Here is a 22,942-nt window from a genome sequence, read left to right on the forward strand (position 1 = left end):
TAGTTGATCTGCTGGTGAGATACAGCAGTTAGAAGTTTTTCATTGCCTTGAGTTGTTTGACAGGATTTCGTCTGACGATTTTTTTACGTTTGTTCACACAGCAAAGCTGACAGTCAAATTTTCTTTTCCTCGGATTGTATGTCAGGATTCGTCGTGTGGCTTGTTTCGTCTGACGCTTTTTTTACAATTGCTCACACAAAGCTGACAGTCAATTTTTCCGACTTCCTCTCAATTAGGCCGTTAGGCTGCGTGAATGCGTTAGGCTAAGAAAAGATGTACAGAAAAATCGTTTTTCTAGCTTTTCTTAGCTCCTGTGAGTGACAGACGTTTACGATCAAGAGTTCGTAGGTTTAAGACCTTTGAGTCCAACTTGAGTCCAATTTGTCAAAAGATATGCAATTCTCGTTAAGATTGCCGTAACAACATGTCCCGCTCGATGAGTTGATAGCATATTGGCAGAGAGTTGGATAATTTTAGCAGGGATGAGTAGTCATTGTAACCAAAGCACCAACGCAGGCCATGGATATTGAGCTGTTCTAATTTCCGTAGATCAGAAATTTCAGGAAACCAAGCAGGGTATCCATATAGTAGAACCGACAAAACAAGCCTTGAATAAATTGAATTTAACTCCAGATGGGAGATTGAACGGAACACTGTGCTTCAAGTAATTGAACGATCGACAAGCTTTTACTATTTTTGTTTGAATATGAAGACTCCATTTCAACGTTTTGGATGCCTCAAGTCCCATATCCGTAATATCAAGCGAAGGAATCTCGACATCACCAAGAAGTAAATTATCCAATGTACTTCTACTAATATGTAAATAACCGCTTTTAGCTGAATTAAAAGACAAAGTTACTAAGCCCATAACCGCAACGAGCATAGATCATTTTGAGCACTATTCAAGCAGAGGTCGCCATGGCAGAGCACTTTCGTGTCAGCGTAGCAGAAAATTTTTGATACTTCGGGTACGTCAATCATATCGTCAATGAAAATTAAAAGAAAAGCGGTCCCAACACGCTTCCCTGAGGAACACCACTATTAACTGGGAGGCTCTCTGATAAAACACCATGTAATTTAACACATTGACGTCTAGATGATAAATAAGAATTAATAAGTTTCACAAAATCTTCGTCAAAACCAAAATGAATAATCTTCGAAAGCAGCGTGGAGTGGTCCACAGAATCAAAAGCTTTGCTGAAATCTAAATAAACAACAACTTGTTCAACGTTTCCGTCATAATTCAGATATAACTCATGCAGAAATGTGAGCAATTGCGTAACTGTAGAATGTTTTGCACGAAATCCATAGTTAACAAAATCCATAGTTAACGAAATCCATAGTTAACGAAATCCATAGTTAACGAAATCCATAGTTAACGAAATCCATAGTTAACGAAATCCATAGTTAACGAAATCCATAGTTAACGAAGTCCATAGTTAACCATAGTTAACCAAAGGAACTCTGTAATCAAGGTCCATAATAAAACAGCTTCTGCGGAGTGATCGCTGAATTTTATAGCGTTTTGAGCGGTGCAAAACATCTTTTTCTATCTATATTACATGGCATGTAAATCTTTCGCAGCTATTCCGGCAATCTGCTGGCTATGTTTACAAAATACTAATATTCAATTTAATATGCCAAATTTGGTTTTTATTTTTGGGCTGTTCTGATTTTGCAGTTTAGATTAGTCTTATGACTGCTCTCATTTTCCCTCTAATGTGCCGTGGTTGCCTCTATTTGATGGTCCCAGCATGGTTTTTATTAGGTGATGTCATTTGTTTTTGAAATATTGGAGTCTGACTTTGACGCCAAAGGTGCAAAGGTTGTTAAGCTGTTGAGACGACAAATGCTTCGGTCACATTTTCGGTTTTCCGTGTGGTTAATTTCTGACTTAATCCCATCTAAATCTAAATTCCATCGGTTGAAACAGTGAGGCAAGTCAAAAGCAACCATATAACTCCGAAAACATGACCGAAGCATTGGTCTTAAAAGCTTAACGGGCACGGCAATAAGACTTAATGTTACTTTATCAGGGTTCCTTAGTGTATACTGCTAACTGGTATCAGTATTTAGCTTATTGCTGTATTTAAAGGCTGATTTCTATTTATCGGAACTAGTGCGAACCAAATTAGAACATGTTGTGACATGTGACATTGCCGTTTTTTACCAACAGCATGTAATCCCAACATCGGTCAATGTCAGCGTTAGCAATTTTCAGGCAATTTGCCTGGTATGATTTAGGAAGCACGACGATAGGAACTTTCGTTCATTTGATAGGCGTGTGTTGACTGTGAGAAAATGTGTTGGTGCGGTTTCAGGTTACGTGTACTTGATCTTCGAGAATGAGAAAGCGATCCGATCTCTGTTGACTGCGTGTACGAATGACTTCACCAATTGCCAGAACTCGGGCGAGTACTACTTCAAGCTCAGCAGTAAACGAACACGCTCCAAAGAGGTACTGGTATCCTTTAAACGTTGATTGATAAATAAATAAATGTCAAAATCGACTAGAATATCAAAATGCTGAATGCGTGGATAGTTGCGCTATGAAATGTATATAATAAGAAAAACGTGCACATGATAAAGGTTGTTCAGTTCGGTTTACAGTTACCATTGTGAAATAAGGCATTTAAATGTTTGAAATTTAATTTGATTCGGGCTTCTCAGTGCAGACTCGGTTGCCATTCGGTTTTGACACTAGCCGTTCCAGAGCAATTTGTAGGTCCTATATGCTGCAGAAGTTCGTATAGAAACGAACTGCTTTATTTTTGTACTGTTTGGATCTTTTATCTTCGATTAGCGTGTTTAGGTGCAAGTCATTCCTTGGGCTGTGAACGACAGCAACTTTTCGCGTGTGCCACAAGGAAGTCGAACTGAGACACAGAGGACTGTATTCGTTGGGGCATTGCATGGAATGCTCAATGCGGAGGCTCTTGCTAACATTATGAACGATCTGTTCGGGGGAGTGACTTTTGCGGGAATTGACACGGACAAGTACAAGTACCCAATTGGTGAGATATTGTGAGTGAAATGTATGTAGCAGGAATCCTAGCTTCCTAGATTATTTCGATACGCCTTCAAATAGACCAATCTTTTTTAGGTAAAAGCGTATCGAAATAATCTAAGCTAGGATTCCTGCTACATACATTTCACAAGTGGAAGTACAAGAGGAAACCAACTGTGAGAAGTTTAAAGATGTGGTTGGACTTTTGTATTTCCGATTTCTATTTCGAGCTAATCGACTTTGTTTGACTACGACTTAAATAATTTGACTAATAGATATCTCCTGGGTGTCCGGGACCCAGCACATAGCCTTGAACAAAATCGCCACAAATTGTAAATAACCAAAAATCGTAGATTTAACCAATCGTAGAAATATCGCCCTAACTGTCAGTTGAATTACCTAAGGCGTCGTGTTGTCTCCAACTCTTGTTTCGCTTTCTGGAAAAATCAATAAATAGGATTTTTGTATCCCGATAGTTGTCAATGCCCATTGGAAGATTGTGCAACGTCTTCCGGAATGGTTACAAGTTTATTTTGTATAGGAAAGGACAAACTGGGATTGAATTAACAAAACCAAATTCCAAGATTTGAACTGCAAAACAGGTTGTTTTAACGAAAGCCTTAATAAGTAGCCGCCTGCGGCAAGGTGTTGTTGAGCCAGCAGTAGATTAGGATCTAGTGCTGCAAATACTTTGAAGTCCTGCTGGAAATTGTCCCAGGCACCTGCACCAAAAGCAACCGATGCATACGCCTCTACCTACCAAATCTGCATAGAATGTACCTGTGCCTGACATACCAAGACTTGTGATTACCATATACGAACATGTACCAACCATACCCTGACCTGTCCCTAACACAATGTATCCAGACCCAAACCTTTAACCTACTGGATTACCCCCTGAACCATCCATAACCGGAATAACCGGTAACGGGGAGTTCAGTGAAATCGGGGAGCTAAATTCAAAATCGAATAGCTTCCTGGCATAATTTTTCTGCAACGAAGTTTGAAGAACGGAGTATTGTAAACAGTTATTGTAAACGGAGAATTATTGCGTAAATGTAACTTTTCCTGCTACTTTTACGCATTTTAATTGCTCTCGAATGAAATTCGTAGCAACTATTAACAAGTTGGTCTGTTAATGCAAATTTTTTGCTTTTTGCTTTCTGCTAGAACATTGACTTCTCAGTGATTTTTTCACGCATTCGTTCTTCATTTTTGATCTCTTATTGTGCTCACTCATAAGTAAAGCTTGTTGCTAATATAAATTTGATTGCAGCATAGCAAATGAACGGACTGATCGTCGAGTTTGCAGTGCTTGTGGTGGGGATCAGGAGGTCTATGTTTCGAATCCCGGCATGGTCAACTATTTTTGCACCCATAAATCTATCTAGGCTACAGCACCTGAATTAAATTGCACCTGAATTAAAGTCAACAAAGTTAATTTTGCCCCACCCCCGACTAAAGCAGAAGTGACGTCAGTTTTGTTTAGGGGTAGATGTAAGAATGGGAATCCGAACTTAATTTCGATACGCTTTTAAGACTGATGGAGGTATTCAAAACATAGACCACCCAGAACCTTTGACAAACGCGGGTACACAAATAATGACTTACGATTCTATTTTGAGAAAATTGACTTTCTGAATATACTTATGACCACATGTTCTGCGAACGTTGTACGAAAACAGCTGCTCCAAATCGAATTTATCGTTATTGGGGCAACCAGATGTCTCGTACCAAAATAAAATTGTTAGCCATGTAACAAAATCAAGCTTTCGCTGACTGTTTCTGGGTGACGCATAGGTCAGGTTATGGGATGTCAAAATACCCATGTCAGAATAATTGAAAGTAGCTCTCCAATTTCGCTTTGTTTATATACAGGTTCTGGGAGAGTGGCATTCAATAATGACAGATCGTACATGAAGGCTGTGTCTGCTGGGTTCATAGAGATCAAAGCCAACAAGTTCAGCAAGAAGGTACAGGTGGATCCCTATCTGGATGACCATTTATGCAGCCAGTGCGCACAGGTAATGTAAATGTAAACTACCTACTTTTGAAATAGTAAAAACATTACCATACCAAAGTTAATTATTAGAAGTGTAAATGCAAAGTATTGTCTAACAGATCAGTACAAGAAGAACTAACTGAAGAATGGTGGAAATACATGTAGAATGTACGGCACAAATCAGTTGGTGGAAATCGTTCAAGATTATAACGCAATCTGAGAAGTAATGAACTATCCGAAGCTCCTAATTGGCTGCGAAGTACCAACATCTTGTGATATTTAATTGTCCCGTAAAATTTAAATGGATTCAATCCGAGTTGAACTGAATTACGGAGCTCATGCAAAATTTTGTCATTGTAGGTACCGGGCCAGTACTTCTGTCGAGAGGTGAGTTGCTTCACGTACTACTGCTTGCCGTGCTGGAACTGGCATCACTCCATTGAGGCATACAAGCCACACGTGCCCTTGACCAGGAACAGCAAGGTGAAGAACAATATTGTGCCGCCGGTCACTCCAGTCCCCAACATGCCTCAAACTCATTTCGGCATCCAGTACTCAAGCCAGAGCTCCAATGATGCTCAAGAAGGCAGTATGATTCCAACGATGGCCTCTGCTTTCCAGCCATTTGCAACGTCAACTGGGGGAATCGGAGGTTGCGAGGCGCTGGATCTGAATGCAATCATGAACATGAATTCCGTAGGTGCTTCAAACGCGGGGACTGGATCGGTGAACGTCTCGCGCGCCGGAGCAGCTGGACTGTTTCAACAAAACCCAGGATCAAATATAGGGCTGACGGGAGCAATTGAAGCCAGGAACTAAGAGGACCACCACAAAAGGAACCACGAACGTTATTAGCCTTGTATCGATGCTCGCTTGCATCAACTCTTTCGTTACCAATCTTATCGAGGAAGCTAGCTTCCTAACTATATTAAACTATTGAATACGTTTTTGCAAAGCGTGATCTTAGTGTGATTCTATTCATCATTGTCAAGTGGTATTGAAACGTATGAAACGTATTAACTGTCTTTAATATTGGCTTTAATATTTTGTCTCGTGTTGTGCAGTGTAATCAATTTTCATTTGATGTCTTTAATATTTGACGATTGATCAAACATGCGTTAGTTCGTCTCATTTCAGAGATGTGAATTAGTTTCGTGTTTCAATTTTAGTCTGTACGTGATGCTGCTCACGTGTTATTGTTTCTGAATTATCTTAAAGTTCTACCAGTAAGAAGTTGGTGCTTCATGACAAATGACGTTGCAGATATGAAGGAGTTCATTTTTGGGGAAGGATGCTTAATTTGTAATGATTTCAAATTATTTATATTGAATTTGTACGTAGACGCTGTGCGTTATACTTGCGTCTGTATTATAAGTTGTATCCAACTATGCTGAAACAATTAAATATTTGATTTTTAAGAGTTTTTGACTTGAACATGAGGTTTTCAAGGTGTGATCGGGTAATGAAAATGCTCTATCAAGGTGTGCGGTTTTAGCTGCGAAACGATGCTGCAGTACTCACAATTTCTACGACCACAGTTAAGAACAGATCACAACATAGCACATCAGGCGAATAAGTAATTGGATGAAGTAACAAAAATTCGAAAGTGTCAAAACATACTGGTTATTTGGCTTGGTTTTCTGGATTTTCTATTTGGCTGGAAAGGTAACCAAAAACGACTTGTAAAGGGACGGGACGGCACATTGTCAAGATCGAAGCAACCTTGCTATGAGTGAACAATGTGCAATAACTTTTTGCAGTTTTTTGTAATTTCAATATTTTACCTCTGGTGACTTAAAAATTGGCAGTTAACGTTTAAGGTTCATGGGTTTTTCCCAATTGTAAATCTTTGTATCTTGATCTTGGGAAACAAACAAGATGGCACAGTGCTCAGGTCATCAAGCCCAGATGTGATAATGCCCAGATGTCATTATCTTTGTTACGGGCACGGAACGAAAAGTGAGCTCAAATGCAAAGAAAATTTTAAAGATTTCGGATGGCACTGTGCGTGTATTTTGACTAAACAAAAATTTAGATGCTCAGAACTTTGTAGTTTTGTCTTCCATTATGACCGTGCACGTGTATTTTTAGTCAGAAGCCAGGCGATTATTGTTTACATCGTAATTTTCTGGAATCAATTGCAAGCGGATTGCATACCTGCTGTTGACTGCACTGGTCGTAGGGCACCTAAAAATTTTTGGGCATCTAAAAATAGTGACTGTGACCTTTAAATTTTTGCCCGTTGGCGTTGTAATAAGAGGAATATGTACACCTATATCATATTTTACGCCATAAATTGTGATCTTTTGCTCCAATTGGTTTAATCGTGAAATTTTAAGGTTTGCCAGTGGTTGTTGTTTTTCCAGAAGGTTTTTCACTTAGTAGATTTATTGACGAACCCAATTGGCTTTCAAGAGGGTGTAGATGAGTTTATTGAAATATTTTCAAAAGATAGTTAATGGTTTTCCGCCTTTGAACTGTGAGTGGTCTTCAGATTTATTTGAAATTTTTTTTTAATATTTCCACCTCTATTTGTCGAATTGTAATTTAATCTCATCAATAGGAGGCCATTTCTGATTCCTAGTGAAACTAAAAACCAATCTGTTTCGTAGTTTTTTGTTTCAAACTGATCTTAAATAGAAACTTAAGTAGTTTGTTCCCATAATTGTCGTTTATGGACTTATCTTTTAGACTCAATAATGAGAACTCTACAACCATAGAGTTGTGTTTTAAGATATAGGAAAACGATAATCAATTTGTGAACAATGGCCTTAATTTTCCATTAATAAGTAGACCTCAAAAAATGCTTATTCGAAATGAAAAACAAATATGGAAAAAAAAAGGTTTTCCCCAGGAAAAATGTACAATTTTTTATTACATTTTATTTCATCCAATTGTGACCAGCAAGTACAAAGATCATCATCAACTGCAGCAAAAGTGAGACATCCTGGTGTCAAAAAATTTGTTCACTAAAAGTACATAAAGGTTTATGACAATTTGTAAAAGCAAAGTTTTCAGTTCCCCATTGTTATCCGAAATGTTTCTAATTTGATCAGTTGGATCTCTTGATCACAAACATTTAGCTCAAGCATTCCTTTTTCTCTCGACCTTGAGTGCTTCAGTTTTACAGTCCAAAATCGATAAAGTTATTTTGAAATATTGAGCTTGTGAAATTATCTGCAAAAGCTGCCAATTGAAATCCAGGAAGGTAAAATAACCCATGAAATAAGATTCCAGGTGGACTTTAATTATTTAATTTAGGTAATTTTGCAAGACTTTGGACTTTGGTAACAAGTCTTGAACCAAATCTTGAGATCTCCAACAAATATCAAAAATTGTTTTCGGAAATAATGCCCACAGGAAAAATACACTTAGTTACCGATGGGAAGAATCCCAAAGAAAATCACACTAATGAATCCAAAATTGCAATGGACTGTTAAAGAACTTCACTTCAAGCGTGAGCCATGATCATACCTTAGCGAGCGTTGCAACTTGATCTGAAACCAACACAACCGAAAAAAGTATCACGTTTGAACTTATTGTTAACAGGCGGTTCTTGCTCTCAATTGCTCGTTAGCTAGTCAGAACTTTCAAAAAAATCTATTTGAGGTCAAATGATTTTTAGTTTGGATTGCGTGGGGTCTCCTGATAGTGTTGCTCTTTTGGCATCCGATACACTCTCATTTACTTTTGTTCCAGGAAAAAACACGTCTGTTTATCTTTCACATTTGCAAATTGAAAAAAAAATACTATAAGCACAGCTTATATTGATCACTCACTGTCCTCAAAAAAGTTTTCTGCAAACCCGAGCCGAGCGTCGAGCATTTCAGTACTTAACCATTGTAAATCCAGAAACTGTATATAGTCATTTTTACGCGACTTGTACAAATTTTGTTGATGTCAAAATATACACAGATCAGTCTTTTTTTTTTTCAAATTAAAATTTTACTTCTGATTTTATCCTGATTTTGATCTGTCCATAACTATGATCAATCAATTATCACCCTAATTAACTCATCAGTTAATTGTAATTCTGATTTTATCCTGATTGTGATCTGTCCATATTTATGATCAAGCAAGTATCAGCCTTATTAACTGATCAGTGAGTAAAACTGCACTTCTTATTTTATCTTGATTTTGATCTGTCAATAACTACGATCAAGCAATTATCAGCCTAATTAACATTACTGTAAAACTATTATCTACCCGGGCTGACCATTCAGAGCATTGCTGTACTGAACCAGTGTAAATCCATAGACTCTATATAGCCATTTTTACACTTGTTCATATTATGTTCATGTCAAAATATAGACCGATCAGTCTATTTTTCACAGTAAAATTCTTATTCTGTTTTTAACCTGATTTTGATCTGTCCATTACTATTTTCATACAATTATCAGCTTAATTAACATTATTGTGTACCTCTTGTCAGCCTAAAACCTTTCTGTTCTAAACCTGTTTCAGCTCTAATTGTCAGCCTAAAATACACTGTTTTTAACCTGTTTCTGCGCTGATTGGCTGATTGTCGGTCACAGCACAAGCATATTCAGATCATTCTGCATCACACAACAGGCATATTCAAATCATTCTGCATCACACTACAGGCATATTCACACCACTCTGCATCACAAAACAGGCATATTCACACCATTCTGCATCACACCACTGGCATATCCCACCACACACAAACACACGCACACACATGCACACATATAAACACACACATGCACACACAAAGGGGCACACCCACATACGCGCGCGCACTGCAAAAGGTTAAAAACAACGTATTTTAGGTTGACAATATTTGCTAATTGAAAAAACGATGTAAAAGAAGTAAATTTACATCGAAAAGATTAAACACAATGGCAAATACAACTTTTGCAAATTACAATATGGGCGAATAGAAGTAAATACATTGAAAAATTGCAAAATGTCAGCAGTATAGGACCCGGGATATCGTGAATACACCTGTAAAGTGACCCAAGACATCTTAAATACACCTGTAAAGTGACCCGGGACATCGTGAATACAGCTGTAAAGTGACCCGAGACATCGTAAATACACCTGTAAAGTGACCCGGGACATCGTAAATACACCTGTAAAGTGACCCGGGACATCGTGAGTACACCTGTTAAGCGACCCGGAAGGTCGCGAATATACCTGCTCTGGTTATACAATTATGCGAACGCACCCCGAACGCGCCACAGACGGATCCCGAAATATCCAGTATCAGTGAAAGTAGCAGTATGCGCACAGTGTGTAGTATGTATGTAGCTAATTTAACTGGTAACGTGTCGTTACAGCAAAATGCATGCATTATGCATGCATTTTGCATGCTTCATGCTCAGCTCAGCTCAGTTTCAACAGTTTCGAAATTTTTACACCACTAATTTTACACTGAAGTTATTCTGAACAGTCTGAATAGCTGTTCTGTTTCTTTTCTGGGCATAATGACCAACTTTTTTATTAATAGCCCAACAGCGATAGCTGGGGCTATTATTGGCCTTCTCTTGGTTTTTTTACAATTCAAAGAATTTGAATTGTATTGGGGCGCTGTCTTTTTTTTTAAGATCTGTTCACACATTTTTATGATTTTTGAAGTCAAATTGGAGTAGTGATTTTGGTCACGCCGAAACAGGAAGTGGAGCGAAAAAGCGAGTGGTTTTGCGGCGTGAAATTTCTTCGCTCTAAATTTAAAGTAGAGTGAGAAAACGGTGTTTGAACAAAAATTCACTTTCTCGCTAGTGGTTTATTGTTCACATGCGGCAATTTCACTTTGATTTTTACTGTTTTTTTGATTTTTTGGATCGGATTTTTTTCTAAATGGTTTTCCCAATCCATTCATTGTCCGTTCAAGGTCTAGTTTTCTGATTAGTCAATGAAAATTTTTTGAATTGTGCGTCAGGACTTGTCCTGCTATGTTTTTTATTTCGTCGTCATGATTTTTGTTACGACCATATGACGTCACAGCCACTTTTTGTTCATTCGTTCATGCAATTTCAATTTAATTGCATGTGTGACGTCATTTTTTGCTCTTAGTGGAGCGAGTTCTTTTGTTCATGCGCGTGATTAAATTTTTGGTCACACTTGACTTACCTCACTCTCAAAAATGACTTCCTTACTTTGAAATTGACTTTTATTTATTTTAATTCAAAGAGATAAGGTCAAATGGGTGTGTGTCACTCTAAATGAAGGTTATTTGAGATCAGCTAATAGAGGCAGCAATAACTTTACAGATTTTTAATCAAAATATAACAGATCAGCCTTCAATGAAAAGACGAATTTTTTTGGTCTGTCTTTACTGTTTTTTTAGACTGCCGATCTACGAATCTATTGCGGCTATTTTCTGGCAATCTGCCAGCTATTTTGTAAATATGATGTTTCAGTACTGGTTTTACAAGATATTATGGAGATACTCAGGTTCATTACTAAAATACTCTGGGTGGTTTTAAACTTGTCACGTGCCAGGCATTTTCACATCATACACCATCACAATACAGGCATGTTCATATCATAGTATATCACACCACAAGCATATTCACATCATACTACGTCACACTACAGACCATCGAATTTTAATCAGCTGCAATTATTTAATACAAATTTATGGTCAAAATTTAATTCGTGTTACTAGAATATCGAGCGACTTCTAATCAGATAAAATAGCCCGATCATATCAGACGACACCAGCAGCAGAGTTTCTAAGAAACAGCTGTTGTTAAATCCTAGATACTGCAGAGCGAGTCCACCAATTGCACTTTGTCCGAACACCATTCCAATTCCATAACATACGCAATATAAAGCTGATGTTTGGGAATTAATAACTTCCATCATTATCCCCTCTCTTTTTCCATAAATTTTGCGCAGCAGTGGTACATATGACACAAAGCAACACATAGAGCTGATACCGATAAGAGCTACCAATGTTTCAACTAGGTACAGATTGTTCAAGGACTCAATAACTCCGGACAACCCAAGTATAAAAAAGGAAGGAACTGCGAGAATTGCACTGGATACTGCGAACATTACTCCTGCGTAGCCCTGGTCTGTAATATAGCCCAAAAAGGGTGCCGAAGTTGCACGCACTACAGTGAAGGGCAGAAAATACGAACCGGCATCTTGGCTACCAATTTGAAATGCGTTCAGCAAATATGGTCCAAAACTAACAAAAAAGAATCCGAGGGTCGAGGCATATATGATTAACTGTAATGATAGACAGAGAACCCCCGGGTTTGTCAGAAACTCTAAGACAGAACTGATTTTGTTGCTTTCGCCCGATGAAACTAATTCCTTTTCTGCCATTTTAGCACATTCCAGGTCTTCATCAGTTGTTTTTGGTGTTATTATTGTTGACATTTGAGCTGACGTGTCATGTTGCTGCAACATTGTTTTCTCATTTTCTACACATCTGTCAGGCACCCTGTTCTGTCCCTTATATAGAACCATATAAGTTAATCCGAATAATACAATTTCACTCAAGCCCAATATTGAAAAGGGTAAATGGTAGCCCCCCAGTCCATAAAAATAACTGCCGAAAGGGGTACCCAAAATCATTCCAATACTCTGCGCCGCCGAGATCGAGCTAAAAACTTTTCCAGTGTCATCTGGATATAGCGAGAGAAAAATTGTTGCGCCTGAACACCAAGCTAACGCATTTCCGATTCCCATCAAAGATCGGAAAAATATGCTTGCTGTTACGAGAGCTATATTGGACTGCATCCATAATAATTGTCCAAAAGCTATGCAGGAAATGGCCAGGGTTAAAGCAGACAGACAGAAAGAATGCCGATTTAAAGTGACGTTGTCCACAGCCAAAATTAAACATGGAGTAACAAAACAGGCAACATCGAAAACTGCAATAACGACTCCGATGGTTGTATCACTGATTCCTCGTTTTGAAAATTCTGTCGGCAGAAATGGACTCCAAAAATTGTCAGCGAGGCCAGACACGACGTATAAAGAGAGGCAAGAAAAGAGGATAAATTTTCTATCTTGAAAGCAGTTCATAGTGAGGCAAAATCCGTTCACGAGGGCATGCAACAGCAGCACCTGTTTTTAGCTGGATTGGTAATAAAATAAATTGGACAGAAGTAATTTGAAGTAATTTTTAAGTACTGTGATTTGAGAACGATTCTTATTAGTTTCGGGGTAACTGACAAATAGTCCCGCTGTAGGGAATAAATGTTTTTGATTTTCTGCTATTTCAAACAGGGATCATGATGTACATACATCTTTTCATCTACTTCATTTCTAAGATATTGAGGGTGATAAAATGTGAGGTAAAATCCAATCGTATATTAAGTTCCCAGCCTATGGCAAAAATTCAAATAATAAAGGTTGCTAACCGTTTCAACCTGTCAGGAGAATTTTCGGCCAAGCCTCAGAAGAAAGTTAGGATATCAACTTCAAGAAAAGGTTTTAAACAACGTTTCAACAAATTTTTCAAGAATTTTTTTTGAGAATTACCGGAAAAATAAGTAAGGTTTATTAATATTGAAAAATTCGGCGACCGAAGAGGTTTCGACAAAAACTTTGAGATAAAATTAGCGCATTCCACAAAACCACTTTTTGAACGAAAAACTGCAAACTGCACGTTGCGAAAACAAATCAAATACAGACATTTCGCTATCAATCCATTTAGTTTCTAGTTTTTAGTTTCTCTGATACAGAACAATTGGCTTTAATTGTGAACAATGAGGAACTAAATTGAACAGGAGATACATTTGAAGATTTCAAAATAATTTTTAATCAGAAAAAATAGTTATGTCTTTTCAACTATACAGTTTTTCTGCATTGCAAAAACCAAAAAAAATTAATGGTGAAATGGTTTGTATTTGCTGCTAAACTATTTGTTCCGACCCTCTTGAGGGGGGAGGAACTATATACTCAACTGGGTTTTTTTTGTTCCGTGAATTTTCGCCGCTCGATATATTCATCGTAGAGGGTTGAGACTGGTATCATTAGAAAGCTCGTCCAGCGTAGAATATGGAATTAAAAAGATTTTTTTAATTTTCGTTTTCTACAGGTGTTATCGAGGTTTAAACTTCTGAGAAAAGAAGAGTGAATTCACGTTGTTTTTATTCACATTTTCCGGAATTTTTGCCTAAATTTTCGTCAATTTTGCTAAAATTTGTTATAATTTTTAAGAATAGTGTCGTTGATTTTATTTATTGAAGACGAACAAGCATTGTTGATTGTTTTGATTTAATTTTTTTGGTCAAAAAATCTGGATAAACATTTCAAAATTTAGCCTTTTTCATCAAAAACAGCACGAAATAAGCTAATTTAGTCCACTTTGATTAAATTTGCCGACAGGACACCCCCAAACAACACTCATACAATCTTTGTAGACTCAGAGGGGGGCTATTTCTACTTCAGAGTCCGCTGAGAGTGCACTGTAGATAAAACCTTGCCGTTTTTGCTAACTTTACTCGTTGATTATCAAAAATGCAGAATTTATTTAATTTATTTTGAGTTTTCAACTAACAAATTATCTATATCTACAACATTCGAAAAATCAATTGTACTTAATGGACAATAAATATTATCAGGGCTAGTTTTGGGCCATTCTTGGACTGTTACAATCCAAAAAAATCGGGTTGTAATCAGCCGGTCTTTTTTTTTAAAAAAAAGACTTTTTTTAATAATAAAGAACAGAACATATCAAATCAAAGCTCAGGAGTGATAGGCCCAACCAATTCGCTTGTTAAGCAGCTTCAAGCTAATGCATTTAGTTTTTTAATTGAAAGTTTATGGTCGTTTCTTTTTTTAAAAATAATTGACTTTTCAATAAATAATGGCTTAATTAACTTTTCCTCTACGTTTTTCTTAATTTGTTCAACTTCCAGCTTAATGTCAGCAAAAAAAGACTGCTTCTTCTTTCTACTGATTTAACATTTATTCTCGGTTGCAGTTTTAAGCCTGAAGTTATTGTTTTCTGGCTTTGATACCACAAGATTTCAGATTTTTTTTTGTTTTGATATTTGCCAGTTTTTCACGTTTTCTAATTTTGTCACATTATCACATTTTTGACGGTTCTCATGTCACCTTATTAGCATTTAGAATAAGGCACAATTGAACATATTAAAATCCTGAAACATATACATCATCGTTTTAATGGCCTCGACGCCTCTTTCTTGAAGAAATCAGTTGAATTTTTTAATTTTGTCTCTAACTGTCATTGATACTTTGTCGTTTCGGTCTTATGAAATTTCCTGTATAGTGATAGCTTTCATTGGTTTTTCATGGAAGAATAGAAGAATCGATATTCTGATATTAGTAGATAGCTGATGGCTTTCATGACTTTGAAAACAATCGTTTTCCAAAATTTAAAAAAAAACTTTTTAACTTCGCAATTTTGTTCTTTTTATGTTTCTTTTTGTTACCTAATCTCGTTAGTTAATTACAGGTCAAATATGACATAATGGGTGTCAAGGGAATAAGGGGGATTGGTGTCCCAAAATCTTTTAAAGAATTTGTTATGACCTTACTGGCTTCGACACCGGTTTTTCACAAAACAAAAGTAAATTAATGTGATTTTTGTCATATTTGACGTTCTTTTTGTAGATGCAAGAAATATTCTGGAAAATTACAGGTCTTGAGGGCTTCCTTTTTATGAATAAATGACCCTATTTAAATAGCTCTTTTTGTAATTAATGCCTTTCATGACATTAAATGTAATTTTGTTTCGAAATTTTGTTTGTTCTTTGGTGTTCTTTTTAGCCGCTTTAAGAAATGAATAAGGACAGGTCCTAATGCCCTTCTATAGAGGCAATGGTAATCGTAAATTTGTGGTCATATTAATTGATTCCTAATGGTATTTATTACTTTGAAGTTAACTGTTTCAAAAAAATAAGTTAATTTTTCTACTTTACTGTTTTTGTTCTTTTTTGTATAATTGTTACCAAACCTTTTTATGCACTGGTCGCACAGGTTATCTGGTGATTTATAAGTTATTTTTGTTTAGTTTTAGGTTTATCCGACGGTATGTTGACTTTTTTATTAAATTTAGTTTTTAAGAGGGACATAAATTTTTTGATGTAATTAATGTTTGTTGTTGTTGTTGTTTGATTTTGCTGTTCGTCTTGACTCGCTTTCTTAATATTGACATATTACAGCAATCTAATGCATCAATTTTTACTCCACTGAGTTATTTGCTTTGGAGGCTATCTTATCGTTCATACAGAATTTTTTGAAAAAGACATGGGCTTTTTTGGGAATCGCAAAAAATAATTTTTGGGTTCTTCTATCTGTTCCTCATTTGGTAGACAATTATGCCAAAATTGTGGATGGGCGGGGTCGGAACCTTATGTGCCATCGCACATTACCGAGCCGCCTTGTTTAATTTTCACTTCTGTTCCAAAAGAGTGTCAGCTTACTTGAATTAAAACCAACAATGATGATAAATGTTGAACTCTGATTCTGTTCAATATGTCTCATTTAACAGATTCTATTGTAATATTCTTCGATGATATTCTCTAGTGATAAATTAAGTTTTCTAAAGAGAATCTGAATTAAACGGAGATATCATGAGAAAAGGTGTTTGAAATCAGAAGTAAGCAAATAACAAAAGCCAAATTCAATGTGATGAGTAAAAGAAGATTAATAAATTGAAACTTTCTGTAGAATATACTCTTCTTTCAAGGCAAGAGTTATGGGCAAGTTTATGAGGTCATTTGGGCTAACCAGGATAAACAAATGCAAACGATAGCTGTCGTTCTGAGGAATTGATTAACTAAAGAAAACTAATGTGTTTATTAATAGAGTGAACACTAAAAGCTAATTGCGTTCATTTAAATAATTCATGAAATAACAACGCGGGTCGATATTGGCATATTTTGGCCGTGTATTCACAAAACAAATAAAATCACCAAAAATGCGCCAGTCTGGATTGATTTTTGTGGCTACAGAGCTTGTTTTAATGCACTTTCAGATCGTATCTTGTATAAATATACAGCAGCTACTCATCGTATTTGAAAAGAATTAAAGAACCGAACATTAGCAATTCGGTCATAGTATTTTAAATGAACTCGCTTGAATTTGTTATCAAAATGTTTGATGTATCGTAGGTGTATTAGTCAAACTAATTAGTTAATACATTTCATGTTCAGGCATCTCAATATTCGTTTTTAGCGCTAGACTTAGGGTCTCTTTCACTGTGAGGATTATAGTTAAATCCGACACTAGGTCATATTAAAAAGTGAATGATATAAAACAGCCCAGTCTTTTTTTAATTAAGACCTTTAGCATTCAAAATCTTAAAAAACTAGAAATGCATACAATTTGAGAACGTTATAGGCGTAAGGAAACTTTAAAAGTACGCGTTTTTTTGGTTCGCTTGCGGCAATTTTGACTCCAATTTTGGGCCGAACAAAAATCCAGCATCGCATTTGCATTCGGCTTCAAGTTAATGTTGACTGTGAAAAACTTGGGTCAAGCTAAATTTCAGTTATTCAGTGAGGTCAATTTGAACAAGCTATTTTATAGGAAAATTGATTCGAGTATGATTTCTTCACACCACTCTTCGGTCGAGCTTAATCCTAAACGAGGGCCTAAATCTGGGATCCTAAACATTAAAGAATATGAACAAGAAGGTCCAATAAAGTGCAGTCAGCTCACAATGCACTATCATAAAACGTTTAAAAATTATGATTCAGAAACAATCACAATTAAATTTATTATTAATGCAAAGCTCTTAAAAAAAACTTTAAAAATTCTCGATGCGACATTTCAATTTCTTCAGAATATAAAGGGATGTTTGATGTTTCCGAAGAGGTCTCTTTATGCCTTTTTTAAAATTATTTTAGAGTCTTTTTTCGCTTCTACACTGAATTACTTCATACACAGAATAAATTGACATCAGTGAATGCAGTAATCGTGAAACAGTTATTTTGTAAATGCGCTGACAAGAAATTCTCCATCAGCAGGAACCAATTTGTGAATAAAAAGCAAAAAAATCATATATCTGAAATTTCTTATTGAGAAATTGTTTTATACTAATTTTATCAACGAACTGCTATTTCTATTAAAAATATGAAATTCAGCTTTTCCATGCTTCCTCATTTTTCTGAAACGAAAGTAGTTGCTCAGGTACCCAGATTGAAGTGTGCGTTAAAGCTCAGATAGATTAAAAACTCACGGCGCAGATGGGGCTCAAGAGCGTTTTAAATACCTGGTTGAGCAGCCCCGTAATGTCCTTTTTGAATCAATGTCTGTTTTCATTCTGATTACCAACGAACTAAAACCTAGTCATGGTTCATTACTGTCTGGACAAAGTTTAATATAAACGAGTTAAAGTCAGACCAGATTACTGCACTTAAAAAAATTTTAAATTGGAAAGCCGGCCACACGAAAAGTTATAAAAGAGATCAAAGCTGTGAGTGAGAATTTAACGCCCGCAGCATCCGTAGCGTTTTAATACCAAAATTTTAATACCCAAATCACCGTCAATAAAACTGGTCAATACCCAATTTAATTAAAAAAAATCACAGCTTTTAAGAAAGAATATGCAAACAGTGACTATATTCAAGTGAGTCTGTCGTCTAGCAAAATCTTTAAAATTTTGAATGTTGATACTTGTGGAATCTGACAGTTAGAAAATTCTACAGCCTAGATTTGAACATTGGCAGCATGTATACTTGGCCGCAAATTCACATTTCTGGAGATTGTAGAACCAAACTTGCAGAACCTACGCAAATTTATCACTAACAGGCACCTGCCAAATTTGACAAGAGAACAAAAACAAATGATTGAAATAGAAAAAAATCCTTGTTGTTGCATCAAGTTAGGAATACCACAGCATAGACCCAAACAGCATTTTTCATTCCTTTGATCTATCATAATTGAACTCAAAATCTGTTCAAAAAAGAGAGAAAGAACGTAATACGAGTTCAGCTGCTGGAAAAAATTAAGAACGCTATACGTTGAATAATTGATAAAGTTTGAGAAAAGCAATGCTTCCGTAGCGTTTTAATACCAAAATTTTAATACCCAAATCACCGTCAATAAAACTGGTCAATACCCAATTTAATTAAAAAAAATCACAGCTTTTAAGAAAGAATATGCAAACAGTGACTATATTCAAGTGAGTCTGTCGTCTAGCAAAATCTTTAAAATTTTGAATGTTGATACTTGTGGAATCTGACAGTTAGAAAATTCTACAGCCTAGATTTGAACATTGGCAGCATGTATACTTGGCCGCAAATTCACATTTCTGGAGATTGTAGAACCAAACTTGCAGAACCTACGCAAATTTATCACTAACAGGCACCTGCCAAATTTGACAAGAGAACAAAAACAAATGATTGAAATAGAAAAAAATCCTTGTTGTTGCATCAAGTTAGGAATACCACAGCATAGACCCAAACAGCATTTTTCATTCCTTTGATCTATCATAATTGAACTCAAAATCTGTTCAAAAAAGAGAGAAAGAACGTAATACGAGTTCAGCTGCTGGAAAAAATTAAGAACGCTATACGTTGAATAATTGATAAAGTTTGAGAAAAGCAATGCTTCCGTAGCGTTTTAATACCAAAATTTTAATACCCAAATCACCGTCAATAAAACTGGTCAATACCCAATTTAATTAAAAAAAATCACAGCTTTTAAGAAAGAATATGCAAACAGTGACTATATTCAAGTGAGTCTGTCGTCTAGCAAAATCTTTAAAATTTTGAATGTTGATACTTGTGGAATCTGACAGTTAGAAAATTCTACAGCCTAGATTTGAACATTGGCAGCATGTATACTTGGCCGCAAATTCACATTTCTGGAGATTGTAGAACCAAACTTGCAGAACCTACGCAAATTTATCACTAACAGGCACCTGCCAAATTTGACAAGAGAACAAAAACAAATGATTGAAATAGAAAAAAATCCTTGTTGTTGCATCAAGTTAGGAATACCACAGCATAGACCCAAACAGCATTTTTCATTCCTTTGATCTATCATAATTGAACTCAAAATCTGTTCAAAAAAGAGAGAAAGAACGTAATACGAGTTCAGCTGCTGGAAAAAATTAAGAACGCTATACGTTGAATAATTGATAAAGTTTGAGAAAAGCAATGCAGTTTGTTAGTAACTAAATAGATTTAAAGCGAGAGATTATTAACCAATCAGAATCGAGTATTTAAATACGCATAGAAATCGTTCTAATTTACGTACAAAGCTCGGAAAAAGTGCAATTAACATAATTTCAAGTAAATCTAATCATAAGACCTATCAAACAAGACATGATTCGGCTCAATATTTTTCGGCTTTTTGGATTCATTGGTACAAAATGGTGACTGGCATTGAACTAATGCGTTATTAGACAAAATACCGGCCAAATGAGCATCAAAAATTGCCGTCTAAAAAACCACTTGTTGCTATGATCATCGTTAATGCTAATACGTTGTCGAATTGAACGCAATGCTTATACGTTGCCTTATGTGTTGTCTTTATATAGAAAACGAATTGAGCATCCGAAAGAGTGTTTTACACCTTTATATTGGTGCCGCGCAGGCAAAAAATTGAATTGAGGGTAGTCCGGCATAGAATAAGTTTGTTCCTGTTTATAATACTAAACTGTTCCTTATTTCCTTATTACTAGGAATTATTCAAATGCACATGCCTGTCATAGAAACTTACGTTCCTTTTACGAACATACGAAACTTCTTGCAAAACTTACGAACTTTAGCTTGCCTTTAAAATTCAAAACGAGTATTATTTCAAATTAACTGGCACTGCAAAGTCCGTAAATCATCTGACCGAACCAACTGTGTGTCACTGATATTATATATGAAAGAAACCAACTTTCGAACAGCCCGAAGCAACTTTAAAAAAAAAAATAGATGACCCAACAGCAACTGCAGCTTGAAGCCACCATCCGCGGACATCCGATGCTTGAGTAGACGAGTTCTGGCATCAGTCTTTGGGGACCCGAAAACGTTGAAATGCGTCATCCGGAAAAAAATCCAGCAAGGTTCTATGCAGTTCAGCAAGTTGCAGCCGATATGAGTAAAAAAAACGACAAAACTGTAAGAACAGAACTTTTTTGCAGTAATTTATAATTGAAGTTAGACGGCAAAAACAAACAAACCCACCCAAAATAAATTGTACCACAGAGAAAAAGATGATATGACGGCATTTGGGTATTAACATTTAGATAACCGGTCACCATCAATTCCCCCACAAACATAATTTTCAGACGAAAAAACATCGATTTTGAAAATTTTTGGTCGAATTGTCGAAAATTTGTAGAAAGTGATCAAGCCGTTTTGTTTCAAAAAATACCTCTGATAAAGAGAAAATAGAGAAAACATTATGCTAAATTGTTCAATTTTGAAAAATTTTGGTCAATTTTGATGCAATTCTGAAAACCTTAGAAAATCAATACCGAATATTGATAAACCGTATATTCCAGCTTAAAACCGTCCAGTTTACTGGATTACCGTTCCGTAATCAAGAATTTGCAAAAAATTGACCAAAATTTGAAAAAAAAATTGATCAAATGCATGAAAATTTGACAAATTTGTCAAAAAATCTATTTCCCTACAAGAAGGTTCGTTAATTGAGTAAAACTCATTACAAAGAAAAAATTGAAAATTTTCACAACCTCCGGCCTACAAAAAATTATCGAATTCCCATAATGTTTCTCGTCGCTTGTTTATATACCGTTTTTCGTCCGCTTTCTTTTCGTTCTTTAACTTTACAATTCTACGTTTTCCGTTTTTTCTTTCGATAACGTCGCTCTCCCAAAACTTTGCTTTTCTTTTCCTCCGTTTACTTTTCCACATTTTGATATGTTATGTCATATGTGATGAAGTATGTTGTTGTTTTTGCTGTAGTATGTTGAGTATGCTAGTATGCTGGTTTGTTGTTCAGGCCTTACAGCTTTCTAGGGTGTGACTTAAGTTTATTCTCGAGTTACGGCTGGATTGTTCTTGGACTTTTCAACTTTACTAATTTACTAGCCTCCCTGTTGTAGTATATTGATTTTTGCTGCTGTATGTTTGCGTGTAACTGTATGAATGTTAGTTGGTTTAGGGTTTTGCCTTCTAGGGTGTGACTTAAGTTTATTCTGGAGTTACGGCTAGATAGTTTTTCACTTTTCCAGCTTTCATAGACTACAAAAGCGCTGCGTATTACTTAACTTTTGCTGTAGTTTGTTTAATATTGTTGGTATGCTGATTGGCTGTTTAGGTTGGAATATTGCTAGGGTGTGACTTAAGTTTATTCTAGAGTTACGGCTAGTAAATTTCTTGCTCTTTTCATCTATTTAGTATACTACTGCTTTGCCGTAAATTAGTTCATTATTTGTATATATATTAAGCCCCATAATGACTTGTGCTAGTTTGTCTCTTGCAGTAGCATCTCTCCTCCTTCCTAGGGTGTGACTTAAGTTTGTTCTGGAGTTACGGCTAGTTTGTGTGGTTGAGTTTGTGGCTGTGGTCTGCTAGCATAGTGGTTCCCGACCTCCCCGCTCGCTGCGTAATCGTCTCCCGCCCGTTCCGACCCGCCTTTCCGTTTCGTTGCGTACTACTCGCTCAACGCCTCCGTTCTGTCCGTCTCGTTTCCCGTTTCTTCGTGCGTCGCTCGTTCAGCGTTTCCGTCCCGTCCGTTGCGTCGCCCGTTTACTACCCGCGTTTTCGCCAGTTCCGTTCCGTTCCCTGTTGCGTTGCCCGCCGTTCGCCCGTCCTTCCCGCCCCGTCCGCTTCGTTTCCCGTTTCGTCGTGCTTCGTCCACCCAGTCCTCTTTACCCGGTTGCCTGTGTTCCTGTTTAGTCTCACGTTGCTTTCAAGCACGTTAGACGCACTCTATAATTTCTTACTCACTTTCGCCGAGTAATTCATTACTCGGTAACTTCTTTTCTGCTCTTCGACGTCTTGATTATCAAGTCGTCGTCATTTGGGTTCGGTATAACCCGCATTCCACGTGTTTGTTTGAAAGTTACC

General features: G+C 36.4%; 2 protein-coding genes and 1 long non-coding RNA gene across 5 annotated transcripts in view; 2 read left to right on the forward strand and 1 right to left on the reverse strand.

Annotated features, from left to right (window-relative positions):
- Positions 1–6,427, forward strand: part of LOC142341653 (uncharacterized) — a 43,126-nt gene extending 36,699 nt beyond the window's left edge. For both annotated transcript variants that reach the window (XM_075392770.1, XM_075392771.1), the window contains exons 8-11: positions 2,322–2,458; positions 2,813–3,014; positions 4,886–5,031; positions 5,370–6,427. In XM_075392770.1, the coding sequence (XP_075248885.1) occupies positions 2,322–2,458; positions 2,813–3,014; positions 4,886–5,031; positions 5,370–5,828 (944 nt within the window). In that variant the 3' untranslated portion in view covers positions 5,829–6,427. The remainder of the gene's footprint in view (positions 1–2,321; positions 2,459–2,812; positions 3,015–4,885; positions 5,032–5,369) is intronic.
- Positions 1–22,942, forward strand: part of LOC142341654 (E3 ubiquitin-protein ligase RNF10-like) — a 323,897-nt gene that overhangs the window by 231,843 nt on the left and 69,112 nt on the right. The gene's annotated exons all lie outside the window — the stretch shown is intronic.
- LOC142340959 (uncharacterized) lies at positions 11,613–17,001 on the reverse strand. Its single transcript, XR_012759098.1, has 2 exons — positions 16,388–17,001; positions 11,613–13,319 (listed from the first exon to the last, which is right to left on the reverse strand). It is a non-coding gene; the product is annotated as an uncharacterized LOC142340959 (long non-coding RNA).

The sequence above is a fragment of the Convolutriloba macropyga genome, chromosome 6, assembly GCF_964194025.1.
Source record: "Convolutriloba macropyga chromosome 6, txConMacr16.3, whole genome shotgun sequence".
NCBI lineage: Eukaryota > Metazoa > Xenacoelomorpha > Acoela > Convolutidae > Convolutriloba > Convolutriloba macropyga.